The sequence below is a fragment of the Mustela putorius genome, unplaced genomic scaffold, assembly GCF_011764305.1.
Source record: "Mustela putorius furo isolate JIRA1106 unplaced genomic scaffold, ASM1176430v1.1 tig00000174_pilon_pilon_pilon, whole genome shotgun sequence".
Classification (NCBI taxonomy): domain Eukaryota; kingdom Metazoa; phylum Chordata; class Mammalia; order Carnivora; family Mustelidae; genus Mustela; species Mustela putorius.
In genome coordinates this window covers 1,219,642-1,232,100 of record NW_025421304.1, presented here as the reverse complement: position 1 = coordinate 1,232,100, position 12,459 = coordinate 1,219,642, and the positions used below count along the sequence as shown (strand labels likewise).

General features: G+C 41.1%; 2 protein-coding genes across 3 annotated transcripts in view; both read left to right on the top strand.

Moving 5' to 3' along the window:
* The window catches only part of ZNF566 (zinc finger protein 566), a 29,968-nt gene extending 27,627 nt beyond the window's left edge, over nt 1-2,341 (top strand). For both annotated transcript variants that reach the window (XM_045076555.1, XM_045076553.1), the window contains exon 5: nt 289-2,341. In XM_045076555.1, the coding sequence (XP_044932490.1) occupies nt 289-1,313 (1,025 nt within the window). In that variant the 3' untranslated portion in view covers nt 1,314-2,341. The remainder of the gene's footprint in view (nt 1-288) is intronic.
* Nucleotides 1-12,459, top strand: part of LOC101684181 — a 95,392-nt gene that overhangs the window by 27,255 nt on the left and 55,678 nt on the right. The window contains exons 3-4 of the mRNA XM_013062795.2: nt 8,998-9,087; nt 10,646-10,945. The gene's annotated coding sequence lies outside the window, so the exon portion shown is untranslated. The remainder of the gene's footprint in view (nt 1-8,997; nt 9,088-10,645; nt 10,946-12,459) is intronic.

The following is a 12,459-nucleotide window of genomic DNA, read 5'->3' as shown; positions in this document are numbered from 1 at the left end:
ATATGCTGTGAGATTTTATACATGTATTTATGATAAAAGTCATTTTGTAACAAGGGAGATAACACTTAAGTCATCTTTATGTTCAGGAAGTTCCCCTAAGTAGTTCTGACCAATAGCAATGTTTGGAAACCAATGGCTTACTTAGTGCCCTCATCTTACTATATGATCTGTCCTTGCTCTTTTCTTGTCTATTTTTTTAAAGTTCATTTTAATTCTTCCCTTTTAATTGAAGTTTTATTTCTCCCAAACAAGAAAAATATGAGTGATTACTTTCATATTTTCTTTCAGTCCTGGAATCAAGATGTGAGACCAAGAAATTATTTCTGAAGAAGGAAATTTATGAAATAGAGTCAGCGCAGTGGGAAATAATGGAAAGACTTACAAGACATGACCTTCAGTGCTCTAGTTTCAGAGATGATTGGGAATGTAATGGCCAGTTTGAGAAACAACATGGCTCTCAGGAGGGACACTTCAGTCAACTGATACTCACCCATGAAGGAATGCCCACTTTCAGTCAGCATCCATCCTTTACATTACAGCAAATCCTTAATAATAAAGAGAAATATTGTGCAACTAAGGAATATAGGAAAACCTTTAGACATGACTCACAACTTAGTACACATCAGATCATTCATACCATTGAGAAACCCTATGAATGTAAGGAATGTGGAAAGGCCTTTAGACATCCCTCAAGACTCAGTCATCATCAGAAAATTCATACTGGCAAGAAACCCTTTGAATGTAAGGAATGTGGGAAAACATTTATTTGTGGTTCAGACCTTACTCGACATCACAGAATTCACACTGGTGAGAAACCGTATGAATGCAAGGAATGTGGAAAGGCCTTTAGTAGTGGCTCAAACTTCACTCGACATCAGAGAATTCACACTGGTGAAAAGCCCTATGAATGTAAAGAATGTGGGAAGGCTTTTAGTAGTGGCTCAAACTTTACTCAACATCAGAGAATTCATACAGGGGAGAAACCCTATGAATGTAAGGAATGTGGCAATGCCTTTAGTCAGAGCTCACAACTTATTAAACATCAGAGAATTCATACAGGTGAGAAACCCTACGAATGTAAGGAATGTGAAAAGGCTTTTCGTTCTGGTTCAGACCTTACTCGACATCAGAGAATTCATACTGGTGAAAAGCCCTATGAATGTAAGATATGTGGGAAAGCCTATTCTCAGAGTTCACAACTTATTAGTCATCATAGAATTCATAGTGGTGAGAAACCATATGAATATAGGGAATGTGGAAAGACCTTTAATTATGGCTCACAACTTATTCAACATCAAAATTTGTACTGGTGATGAACCATAGAATATATGAAATCTGCAGGAAGGCTTTTAATTATAGCTCAAAACTATTCAATATTAGAGAACTTATCTTGATAATAATCCCTTTAAATAGGATAATGTAGAAACATCTTATTTGTTGATTCTAGCTTATTCAACCTGAGAAAAATCATGTAGGAGAAACATCCTATGAGTAGAATATATTTTGGAAGCCCTTTGATAAAAGCATATATTTCTTTCGACATTAGATAATTCAAGCTAGCAAATACTGAAAGTCATAACACTTTTGACACCTTTTTAACCTTATTTTAAACCTCAGAATTCATGTTAAATATAATCCTAATTTTCACTTTCCCCTAGATTGTCTATAGTTGCTATGTTCTTAATATTTTAACCCATCTTAAATTATGTGACTGTGAAGTTCGGTTTCTTTACATCACAGTTTGTAAGACACCTTTAAGACCTTAAAGAAGTGATCTCTTTATTCTAAGATGGCTTATTCTTTTTGTTTTTACAAAACTTAGGCTTTCTTCTTGTAAAACATCGATGAACAACTTTCAACAGAGTAAGGAGAGATCTTTTCATAGCTTCCTAGTGTTTCCTTATGTTGCTGTGATACCATTTTATCAAATTCCTATTGATAGACATTGTAGTTTCCCAGCGATTTTGCCATTATTCATGGTATCCTGATGGAAATTCTCCCCAGGCATATATTTGTATCATGTATTTTAATTGCAGAAATAATGCATAAACATATTTTCCTTTTAAGATATTTAAAAATTGCAAATAAGGCAAACATACCCACGGACTACCATCCTTGTACCCATTCCCCATTCTGAAGGATAGTCATTATGTGTTTAGTATTTATTCTTCCTGAGCATTTTTCTGTTTTTATACATATTTGTCTCAATAGAAATTATAAAATGGGAATAATTACACCTACCTCAAAATTTTGTGTGAGGATCAAATAAAGACACATAAAGTGCTTAGAACTGTGCCTGTCATATAATAAATACCCACTGAATGTTGGTCATTATTTTATTCATGATTGTCATTAGTGTTATTTTTTGAAAAACAACAGTTTCTACAGACCTTGCTGAACATCAGGCAGGACATAAAATAGAAGAAAGACACACTCAGGGTAATGAATTCAAGAAATTTTCCATCATCACTTACTTCCTATGGAACATGAAATAATCCTAAGTGTTGGCGGTGAAAGTAATGTGTGTAGCATGTGGGAAGGACTTCACTCAGACTGGCAACCTTTTTACTACATCATATAATGCCTAACATAAAAACAAGAGTATAAACAAACCACTGTGACACTGATGAAAAAGTATGAAAAGACAAACAGCATTATGTTTGAAAAATGGATAAATACACAAAACAACGCTTAATAGTTACTGATTGAAGATGTTATATTAGGGTGCCTGACTGGCTTACTAAATGGGGCATGCAACTCTTGGTCTCAGCGCTGTGAGTTCAAGCCCCAAGTTGGTTGTGGCGATTACTTAAAAATAAAATCTTGAAAAAAAGTAAAAATAAAAGGGCACCTGGGTGGACTCAGATAGTTAAGCATCTCTGGGTCCTGGGATCGAGGACCACATTGGACTCCCAGCTCAGGGATGAGTCTGCTGCTCCCCCCACCCATGCTCGCTCTCTCTGTCTCTCTCTCAAATGAATGAATAAAATCTTTAAATTTTTTTTAAAATAAATAAATAATAAAAATAAAATGTTAAATACAGTGCTTCTTTTTGGTACATTTGAAAACCTACACTATTTTTTAGGAAAATAAAAATTACAGCATTGACTCAAAGAGAACTCTTGCAAGATTTATAAACACACAGAAAAAAAGAAATTTAATGTGATATAGTAGCTATTACTGCTAATGAAGCATCAAACCAAATTCTTTTCAGGCAAAACATCAACTGGTTTGGGGTTGTTGTTTGTTTGTTTGTTTATAGAGGGAGAGAGTTGGGTACAGATAGAGAATCACAAACAGGCTCCACACCTAGTGTAAGCACAAGTTGGGGCTCAGTCTCACAACCCTGAGATCATGACCTGCGCCAAAAACTAGAGTTGGACACTTAACCACCAAGTGTCTCTAAAACATCAGGTGTTTCACTATTTGTTATACAGAGTTAGACATCTCATACTCAGATATAATCTTACGTTAGCACCATCTTAGGACACCCAAAAAGGAAAGCTATTTTTTTGTGTCATCCATGAAGATACAAGCAAGCATACTAAAGAAACGAACAAATTATAGGTACCAATTAGAAGAATAATAGAAATGAGCCTGGTTGTGACAGTAGCTAAGGATGATACCTAGTCCCCAGTTGCAACTAACCGACGTGAGGAAACAGGCATTTTGCCAGCTCTTCTTTTTGAGAGAACCCAGATGTTTTATGTTTTATTTATCTTTTTAGTGTGTGATAGCTCTTGGGTTTTTTTTTTTTTAAGATTTTATTTATTTGAGAGAGAGTGAGAGAGCACAAACTGGAGGTGGGGGGAGGAGCAGACAAAGAGGAAAAAGCAGGCTCAAGAACCTGATGTGGGGCTGGATCCCAGGACCCTGGGATCATGACCTGAGCCAAAGGCAGATACTTAACTGACTCAGCCACCCAGGCGCCCCAATAGCTCTTGATTATTAAGTGATAGCTCAGATTTTTATTTAAAGACACCATGAGGGCCAAAAGAGTTATATGGACTGCACAAACAGCCCATGAATTACTTTTGTTCTGGAGGCTAGAGCAGTGAATTTTTAATAGTGCAGACACCTTGGTCCCAAGGAAATTTAAGTGGAGAAATGGTACAAAACAAGATAATTTGCCCAGAATTTCTTAGATATGAACAGAATTCCTTAGATTAAAATATTTCCAGGGGAAGTCTGTCCTTCCATTCCCCACTTCCTTTTTTCTTAGATCCCCTATTAGAGGGTTTGGGTTTTTTTTTTTAATATTGAGTTATTTTATTTGTTACAGGCGTATGCCCATAAAATATTTTATAATCAATTTAAGAAAAGTTGAGTGGGGATCCCTGGGTGGCTCATCGGTTGAGCGTCCAACCCTTGATTTCAGCTCAGGCCATAATCTCAAGATTGTGAGACCAAGCCCTGTAATGGGCTTCACACTCAGTGTGGAGTCTGCTTGGGATTCTCTGCCCCTCACCCACTTGCACATGCTCTCTCTCTAAATTTAAAAGTCTTCCAAAAAAAGAAAAGTGAAGCCAATTAGAGAATTAGTAAACAGGATATTTTGTTCAAATATTTTGCATTACTATCAAAATGAGCACTGCTAAGTGAAATTTTGTATTCTTTTATGAGCCTATTTTAAGTCATTTGTTAAATGCTTCATCAAAAATTACAGAGATAGGAACGCCTGGGTGGCTCAGTTGGTTAAGCAGCTGCCTTCAGCTCAGGTCATGATCCCAGTGTCCTGGGATCGAGTCCCGCATTGGGCTCCTTGCTTGGCAGGGAGTCTGCCTCTGCCTGCCACTCTGCCTGCCACTCTGTCTGCCTGTGCTCGCGCTCTCTCTCTCTCTCTCACAAATAAACAAAATCTTTAAAAAAAATTACAGAGTTAATGCATTTGCACCCAAACCAATGAAGCAATATCAATAAATGAAAAAAAAAAGTCTTTCATTATTTCTCACTCCCTTCCCCTCTATTCATTTCCTTCTGCATAATGTTCAAACCTTGTGTATATCACCCATATATTTATTTATGCTTAAACATTAACACAACTAATTTATTTTAGTGTATTTTCACCAAAAACAATGGATACTTTATACATTTCTCTGTAATTTGTTTTTTAAAGATTTTATTTATTTATTTGACAGAGAGAAATCACAAGCAGGCAGAGAGAGAGAGGAGGAAGCAGGCTCCCTGCTGAGCAGAGAGCCCGATGCGGGACTCGATCCCAGGACCCTGAGATCATGACCTGAGCCGAAGGCAGCGGCTTAACCCACTGAGCCACCCAGGCGCCCCGTCTGTAATTTGTTTTTTAAATTCAACTACATTTTGAATTTCCTGGTCAGTAAATAATGATTTAACTTAGTTCTTATTTTTACTTTTTAAGATTATTTATTTATTTGAGAGAAAGCAGAGCATGAGAAAGAGAACATGAGTTGGGGCGGGGGGCAGAGGGAGAGGAAGAAGGAGGCTCCCTGCTCTACTGAGCAGGGACCTGGATGCTGGGCTTGCTCCCAGCATCCTGAGATCATAACCTGAGCTGCAGACAGACACTTAACCAACTGAACCACCCAGGCACCCCTTAACTTAGTTTTCAGAATGGTTACATTATATTCATGCCCAAGTATGCTTGTACCAATGCCTATTCCCCAACTTTGATATTTCAGACTGTTTCCTCTTTGCCACTTAAAAGTAGTACTTCAAGGGCGACTAGGTGGCTCAGTTGCTAAGCATCTGCCTTCAGCCCAGTCATGAGCCCAGGGTCCTGGGATCGAGGCCTGCATCAGGCTGCTTGCTCAGGGGGAAGCCTGCTTCTCCCTCTCCCACTCCCCCTGCTTGTATTCCTTCTCTTGCTGTGTTCTCTCTCTGTTAAATAAATAAAATCTTTTTTTTTTAAAGTAGTGCTTCAATAAACATCCCTATTTTATATTCCTCTCTATTTCATTTCTATAAAATAGGTTTACCAAACCATTTCCAGTGTTTTCTGTTCCTTAGGAAGGTACTACTTATAGAAACTTTCAGAGGGAAGAGGATAAAGAATAGAATGTACAGTTTTTCATATATGTGGGTGTACAGACACACAGATTTTAACATTTTAATCCATCTGGAATTCATTATTGTATATGGTGTGATACAGGATGTCAGCTCTGTTTTCATTCAGAAATAAACCAAATTATGCCAAATCTAACTATTGAACTAGTCCTCTTTCTCCTAATAGATTAAAATACTTTTTATCATATATTAATGCTCATATTCTCAGATTTATTTCTGGGCTTTTACAGCAATCTTTGACCTAGACCTTTTAGTAACTTGTTACTTGGAAATAGAGATATGTATATTATTAATATATTGGTTTTATTTGGAAATAAAGACAAATTCTTCTTTATTAGATTTTTAGTTTTCTCCACTTTCAATTACTGAGCAAAATAAGATATCAGAGAAAGTCAACTATCATATGATCTTCCTGATAGGAGGAATTTGAGAGTCAGAGTGGGGGGCTTGGAGGTAGGGAAGGAAAAAATGAAAAAAGATGGGATTGGGAGGGAGACAAACCATAAGAGACTCTTAATCTCACAAAACAAACTGAGGGTTGCTGGGAGGAGGGGGTGTGTGGAGAAGGTGGTTGGGTTATGGACATTGGGGAGGGTATGTGATATGGTGAGTGCTGTGAAGTATGTAAGCCTGACAATTCACAAACCTGTACCCCTGGGGCAAATAATACATTACATGTTAATAAAAATAATTAATAATTTAAAAAAAAATTTTTTTTAAGATTTTTTATTTATTTATTTGACAGAGAGAAATCACAAGTAGATGGAGAGGCAGGCAGAGAGAGAGAGAGAGAGGGAAGCAGGCTCCCTGCCGAGCAGAGAGCCCGATGCGGGACTCAATCCCAGGACCCTGAGATCATGACCTGAGCCGAAGGCAGCGGCTTAACCCACTGAGCCACCCAGGTGCCCCAATAATTTAAAAATTTTTAAAGGAGACAAAAACCTAATTGAGATGATCTTTGGAATTTATTCAAGTTAAATACTGAATATTTCAAAATGAGTCCACCCTGAATTGACCTTGAGTGAATATTCATTAATACACATATGTTTCAAAATGTCTTTGACAAATTTTCATCTCCTTTTCCTCTAATATCTTTATGATATAATGCTTCACAATACTTAAAATATGCTAATAATATCTGAACATTTAATATCTCTTATTAGGGTATTGATTATAAAATGACAGATTCTTTTGATCTTTATAATCTGTGGGTAAAGTGATGATATCTGTCTCACAGTATTTTTTTTTAAGATTCTGTTTATTAGTGAGAGAGTATGAGCAGGGGGGAATGGAGAGAGAGAGAGAGAGAGAACCAGGCTCCTGCTGAGCAGGGAGCCTGGTATGGTGTCTCACAGTATTTATATGTATTTCACTTTCTTTTTTCATGTTCTAGTCATAGTGATTACTTGAATAGATTCTGTAGAGCATATCAAATAGATTATTTTTGTTTTATTGTGGATGTCTAGGAAGTTCATTTTTCCTTGAGAACAACATACTAAAGGTCATGCTGATCCAAGCAATTTACACATTCTAATTTAATCTAGAAATAATAACAGGTACTTATATATCACTCATCTTTAACCAGTCTGTAAGAGTATATTTTGTCTATATTAATAGCATACATATGGAACCCCCAAATGTAGCTACTTCTCTATTAATGTACTACTTCCAAGATTATTAACATTCCATGGTGAACAAGTATTCACATATATGTGTGTGCATTTACTCCACTATTTCCTTAAAATAACTTCTAAAAGTTGAAACTGTGGTTTTTGGTATATGTTACTAAACTGTCCTCCTGATCGTAACTGTTTTTTACTTCCATGCCTGTCCTGATACTTACCTTTTAAAATTTTCTATGCCTGGGCACCTGGGTGGCTCAGTGGGTTAAGGCCTCTGCCTTCGGCTCAGGTCATGATCCCAGGGCCCTGGGATCAAGCCCCACATTGGGCTCTCTGCTCAGTGGGGAGTCTGCTTCCTCCTCTCTCTCTGCCTGCCTCTCTGCCTACTTGTGATCTCTGTCTGTCCAATAAATAAATAAAATTTTTAAAAAATTTTTCTCTGCCTAATTTAAAAGAACTCATTTTATTTTATTCATGTTTTTTTTTGAGAGAGAGACAGAAAGCCCAAGTGAGAGCACAAATGGGTGGAGGGGCAGGGGTAGAGGGGCAATGGGAGAGGAAGAGAGAGAATCCCAAGCAGGCATGGAGCCCAACGCCAGGCTCAACCTCACAATCCTGAGATCATGACCTGAGCCAAAATAAAGAGCTGGACACCTACCCAACTGAGCCACTGAGGTGCCCCAAAAGAATTCATTTAAAATTACACTTCTTGGGGTGTCTGCTGGCTCAGTTGTTAGGCATCTGCCTTTGTCTCAGGTCATGATCCCAAGGTCCTGGGATCGAGCTCAGTGTCAGGCTCCCTGCTCAGGGTAGCCTGCTTCCCCCTCTGCACCTCACCCCAATTGTGCTTGCTCTCTCTCACTCTAATAAATAAATAAATAAAATCTTTTAAAAAATGAAAAAAGTAAAATCACACTTCTTTTGAGATCATTCTTCTAACTTGGTAAATCTGTATGCTTATTAACAACATATTTTTTTAGGGGCACCTGGGTGGCTCAGTGGGTTAAGCCTCTGCCTTTGGCTCAGGTCATGGCCTCAGGGTCCTGGGATCGAGTCCCACATGGGGCTCTCTGCTCAGCGGGGAGCCTGCTTCCCCCGCTCCCCCCCCCCACCTACTTGTGATCTCTCTCTTGGTCAAATAAGTAAACAAAATCTTTAAAAAAAAAAAAAAAATATATATATATATATATATATATATATATATTTGAGTAACCACCTGTTCACACCCTCTTTCCATTGGTATGTTCAACTATTTTTTTATTGCTGTCACTGTATTAAATGATATATGAATACATTGTTATAAAGATACAAATACATTTGCAATTTCTCATAGGCTTTGGTCATTAAGAATGCCTTGGCCTGCCACTACTGAGGAGCTCTTCACATTCAGAAGCCCACCTGCTCATGACGGAGGTGATAGAGAGTAAGTGTGATATTCTGATTTATAATAAGAAATATATATTTGGTCTTCCTCTTGTTTTTGGCACAAAGCTCCTAAAACAATTGGAATTTCCTGTGATGAGAACAATCAAAGTGTCTTTTGATGGGTTGATAAAGTGACTTTTGGAACATCTAAGGATCAGGGTCTATGCTTTAGAGGCCCTATGCTTCTCTTCCCCTGTCTGTTCCTGAGTTATAGCTTTATATAATAAACTGGTACTCAAGTAAGTAAAATGTTTTTCTGACTTCTGTGAGCCACTCGAGCAACTTATTGAACCCAAGGAGGAAGTCACTGGAACCTCGAATATATAGCAGTTGGTCACAAGAACAGGTGATAACTTGGACTCACGACTGGCATCTGAAGTAGCTGGGGGATGTCTTGTAGGTCAGAGCTCTTAAACTGTGAGCTCTGATGCTGTCTCCATGTGGACAGTGCCAGAATTGAGATGAATTTTAAGATCCCCAGCTGGTCCCCTGAAATTGTTTGGTAGTGTGGAGAAACTCCCCTCCCTGACAAACACATTGGAATTGGGTGGAAGACCTTTTGCTAAGCAAGTATGAGTTTTGGTCTGGCAATCAACACCCAAGGAGTGACCAATGCGGCAGCACCCTCCCTCCCTGGACAGGTACCCAGCAATCATATAGGCTTAAGCCAGCACACCAGTAGTAATGCATTTGCGAATGCACACAAGCTATCAGCACTGCTTCTATAATTAGAATTCATTCACCCAACTTTTGCCCAGCTTTGGAAAACTATTCCCTGGGCACCTTGTTTCTACCAATGCAAGTGGCACTGTGAGTTTCAAGGCTGTGTAAAGCAAAAGAGTTGGTCTCTAGCAGGGAAGGCAAATATGAAGCACTGGAAGAAATCAGAGAGAGGCTGACTTCAAAGAAACTTCAGTGTTGCCTGATAAATTGTAGTATTACCTCACCAGTGGCTAGCCTTCATGATAAGATGTATCCATACTAATAATGTTGCTCTTTTGGTTTTTTGTTTTTTTTTTTAAAGATTTTATTTATTTATTTGACAGATCACAAGTAGGCAGAGGCAGGCGGGGGGGGGGGCGGGGGGGAAGCAACATCCATTTCTCTATTTCAGTGTTGAGGAGAGGGATTATTCTGGCCCCATCCAATCATCCTACCGCGTCACAGTCCCGCGGAACACACCAGAAGCACACACCGTCGCCACACAATCAGCGCACACTGAGTGACTCCCCTCCACGGTCAGTAGGGAAGGACTAGGGGGAAAAAAAATCTACCCAAACCGCGCGACCTAAATGTTCCGTCAATTACAGACACGTTCACAGACACTGTCAAACCCATTATCTCACAGGCTACCACAACATTCTGGGTCCTGATACACAATTCCAGTCAAAATCTACACAAACCACAATCCTGTCCGCGAAGTAGCACCGCTCAAACACAAACCCGCCACACCCAGTGAAAAAAAAAATCGCACCCCAAACCACTCCAAAGACAGACGCACAGCGCCGTCCGAGTAGGTCCTAGGGAATGTCACGTTAATTCGCATCCCTCTTTAGTGCGGCCGCGGTTCCGACACTGCGGCGCTCTTGAACCTGCTGGTACTCCTCCGGACAAAGAGATGGGAACTCCGCCCCGGCTGAAGCCCGCCCAGACCTCCGCCTCACTCAGCTACGGGCGGGGTAGATGCTAGACTCCCGGTGGCCGGCCGCGCCGGCGCACTCAGTGCCTACAACGCGAGTTCCCAGCAGCCTCCGCGCGCGGCGGGTTAAGCCGCTGGGGGATGTGTGTGGACCTGCCGGTTCCGTCCTGTTCTCGCTTACACCGTGCATCACCGTGAGGCAGGCGCGACGTCCCAGGTGAGCAGTCCTGGTTCACAGCATTGGTTCCAAACCTCTGTAGGAAAGGCGCTGCGGCTTGGAGATGAGGAGAGGGAAGGGAAGCGCGGCAGCACCGCAGAGCTTTGCGAGCGGCTCATCTCAGGCCCGAGCGTTTGTGAGAACAGCGGGTGTGTAGTTGTGCATCTGGGTGATTGTGGGCGTGACGGGGCCCGGGTGTGACATCAGGACTTTGTGCGGTTGTGAGGTCGGGACGAGTGGCTGATACCGTTTGTGTGACTGAACTGGGTGCAGAACCTGGGCTGTGTGACTCCGACCTTAGCGTCACAGCTGAATATTCTGCTCTGTAGCCGCACGAGCCCGCCGGCGGAGAAGACCCCCACCCCCCGCACTCCCTCAGTCAGATATCTGAGCGCCAGAGAAAAGACTCCTAGCAAAAAGCTTCAGATCCCATCTTGGGAAAAAACGTTAGAACCGAATGTGCCTCCCAGCCTGGCTCCTGGGAGTAACCTCGTGCACCACATCCTCGGGCGCGCGCGCACGCAGTCGCGCGCACACACGCCTCTCAGAACTCCTTACTGTAGGTTTCAGAACGACGGAGTTTTCCTCTAGTAAACTGCTGTGAGGTCCCATTACCGTCCCCCACATCCGTGATCCTGACCTTTCTCTAGTACTAGGAAGGGTCAGTAATAATCTCCCTCTTACTCAGTTTATGTGTGGGTGGTTGGTGGGGACAGATGGGGTCAGGGCATGCCCTAATTTAGCTAGGCTGGGCTGGGCTCCAAGAAAGGCCTGTTATCCATAACTTCCCTTCTTCCTCAGTCTTGTCAGACTCCAAGGAAAGGGCTCTGAGAAGGAGGAATGAATTGCTGTTGCCCATTTTTTTTAAAAGTCGAGGTCAAGGGCGCCTGGGTGGCTCAGTGGGTTAAGCTGCTGCCTTGGCTCAGGTCATGATCCCAGGGTCCTGGGATCGAGTCCCTGGTTGGGCTACCTGCCCAGCGGGGAGCCTGTTTCTCCCTCTTCACTGCTGAGCAGAGAGCCTGATGCGGGACTTGATCCCAGGACCCTGAGATCATGACCTGAGCCGAAGGCAGCAGCTTAACCCACTGAGCCACCCAGGCGCCCTGATCAAATGTTTTTAAAGTGTTCAGAATGATACCTTATCATATCAAATTTAATGACTTTTATGATGCCAAATGGTATCTCTGGAGCTGCTAGGGATGGAGAGCAAAAGGGGCTTTGCTCTACTTCTTGATTTTTTATGAATCTTTTTTGCTAATATTATTAATTAAGAAGAATTACATTCTCAACCTTAGTTCTAAAATTTAGTGATGTTGCAAAAAAGAGCAGTCCTTAAAATCTCAAAAATTAACTACAGGAAGGGTGCCTGGGTGGCTCAGTTGGTTAAGCTCTGGCTCTTGGTTTTGGCTCTGGTCATGATCTCAGTGTGGTGAGATCGAGCCCCACACTGGGGCTCAGCACAGAGTCTGCTTGAGTTTCTTTCCTCTACTCCCTCCCTCCCTCCCCCTTTGCTC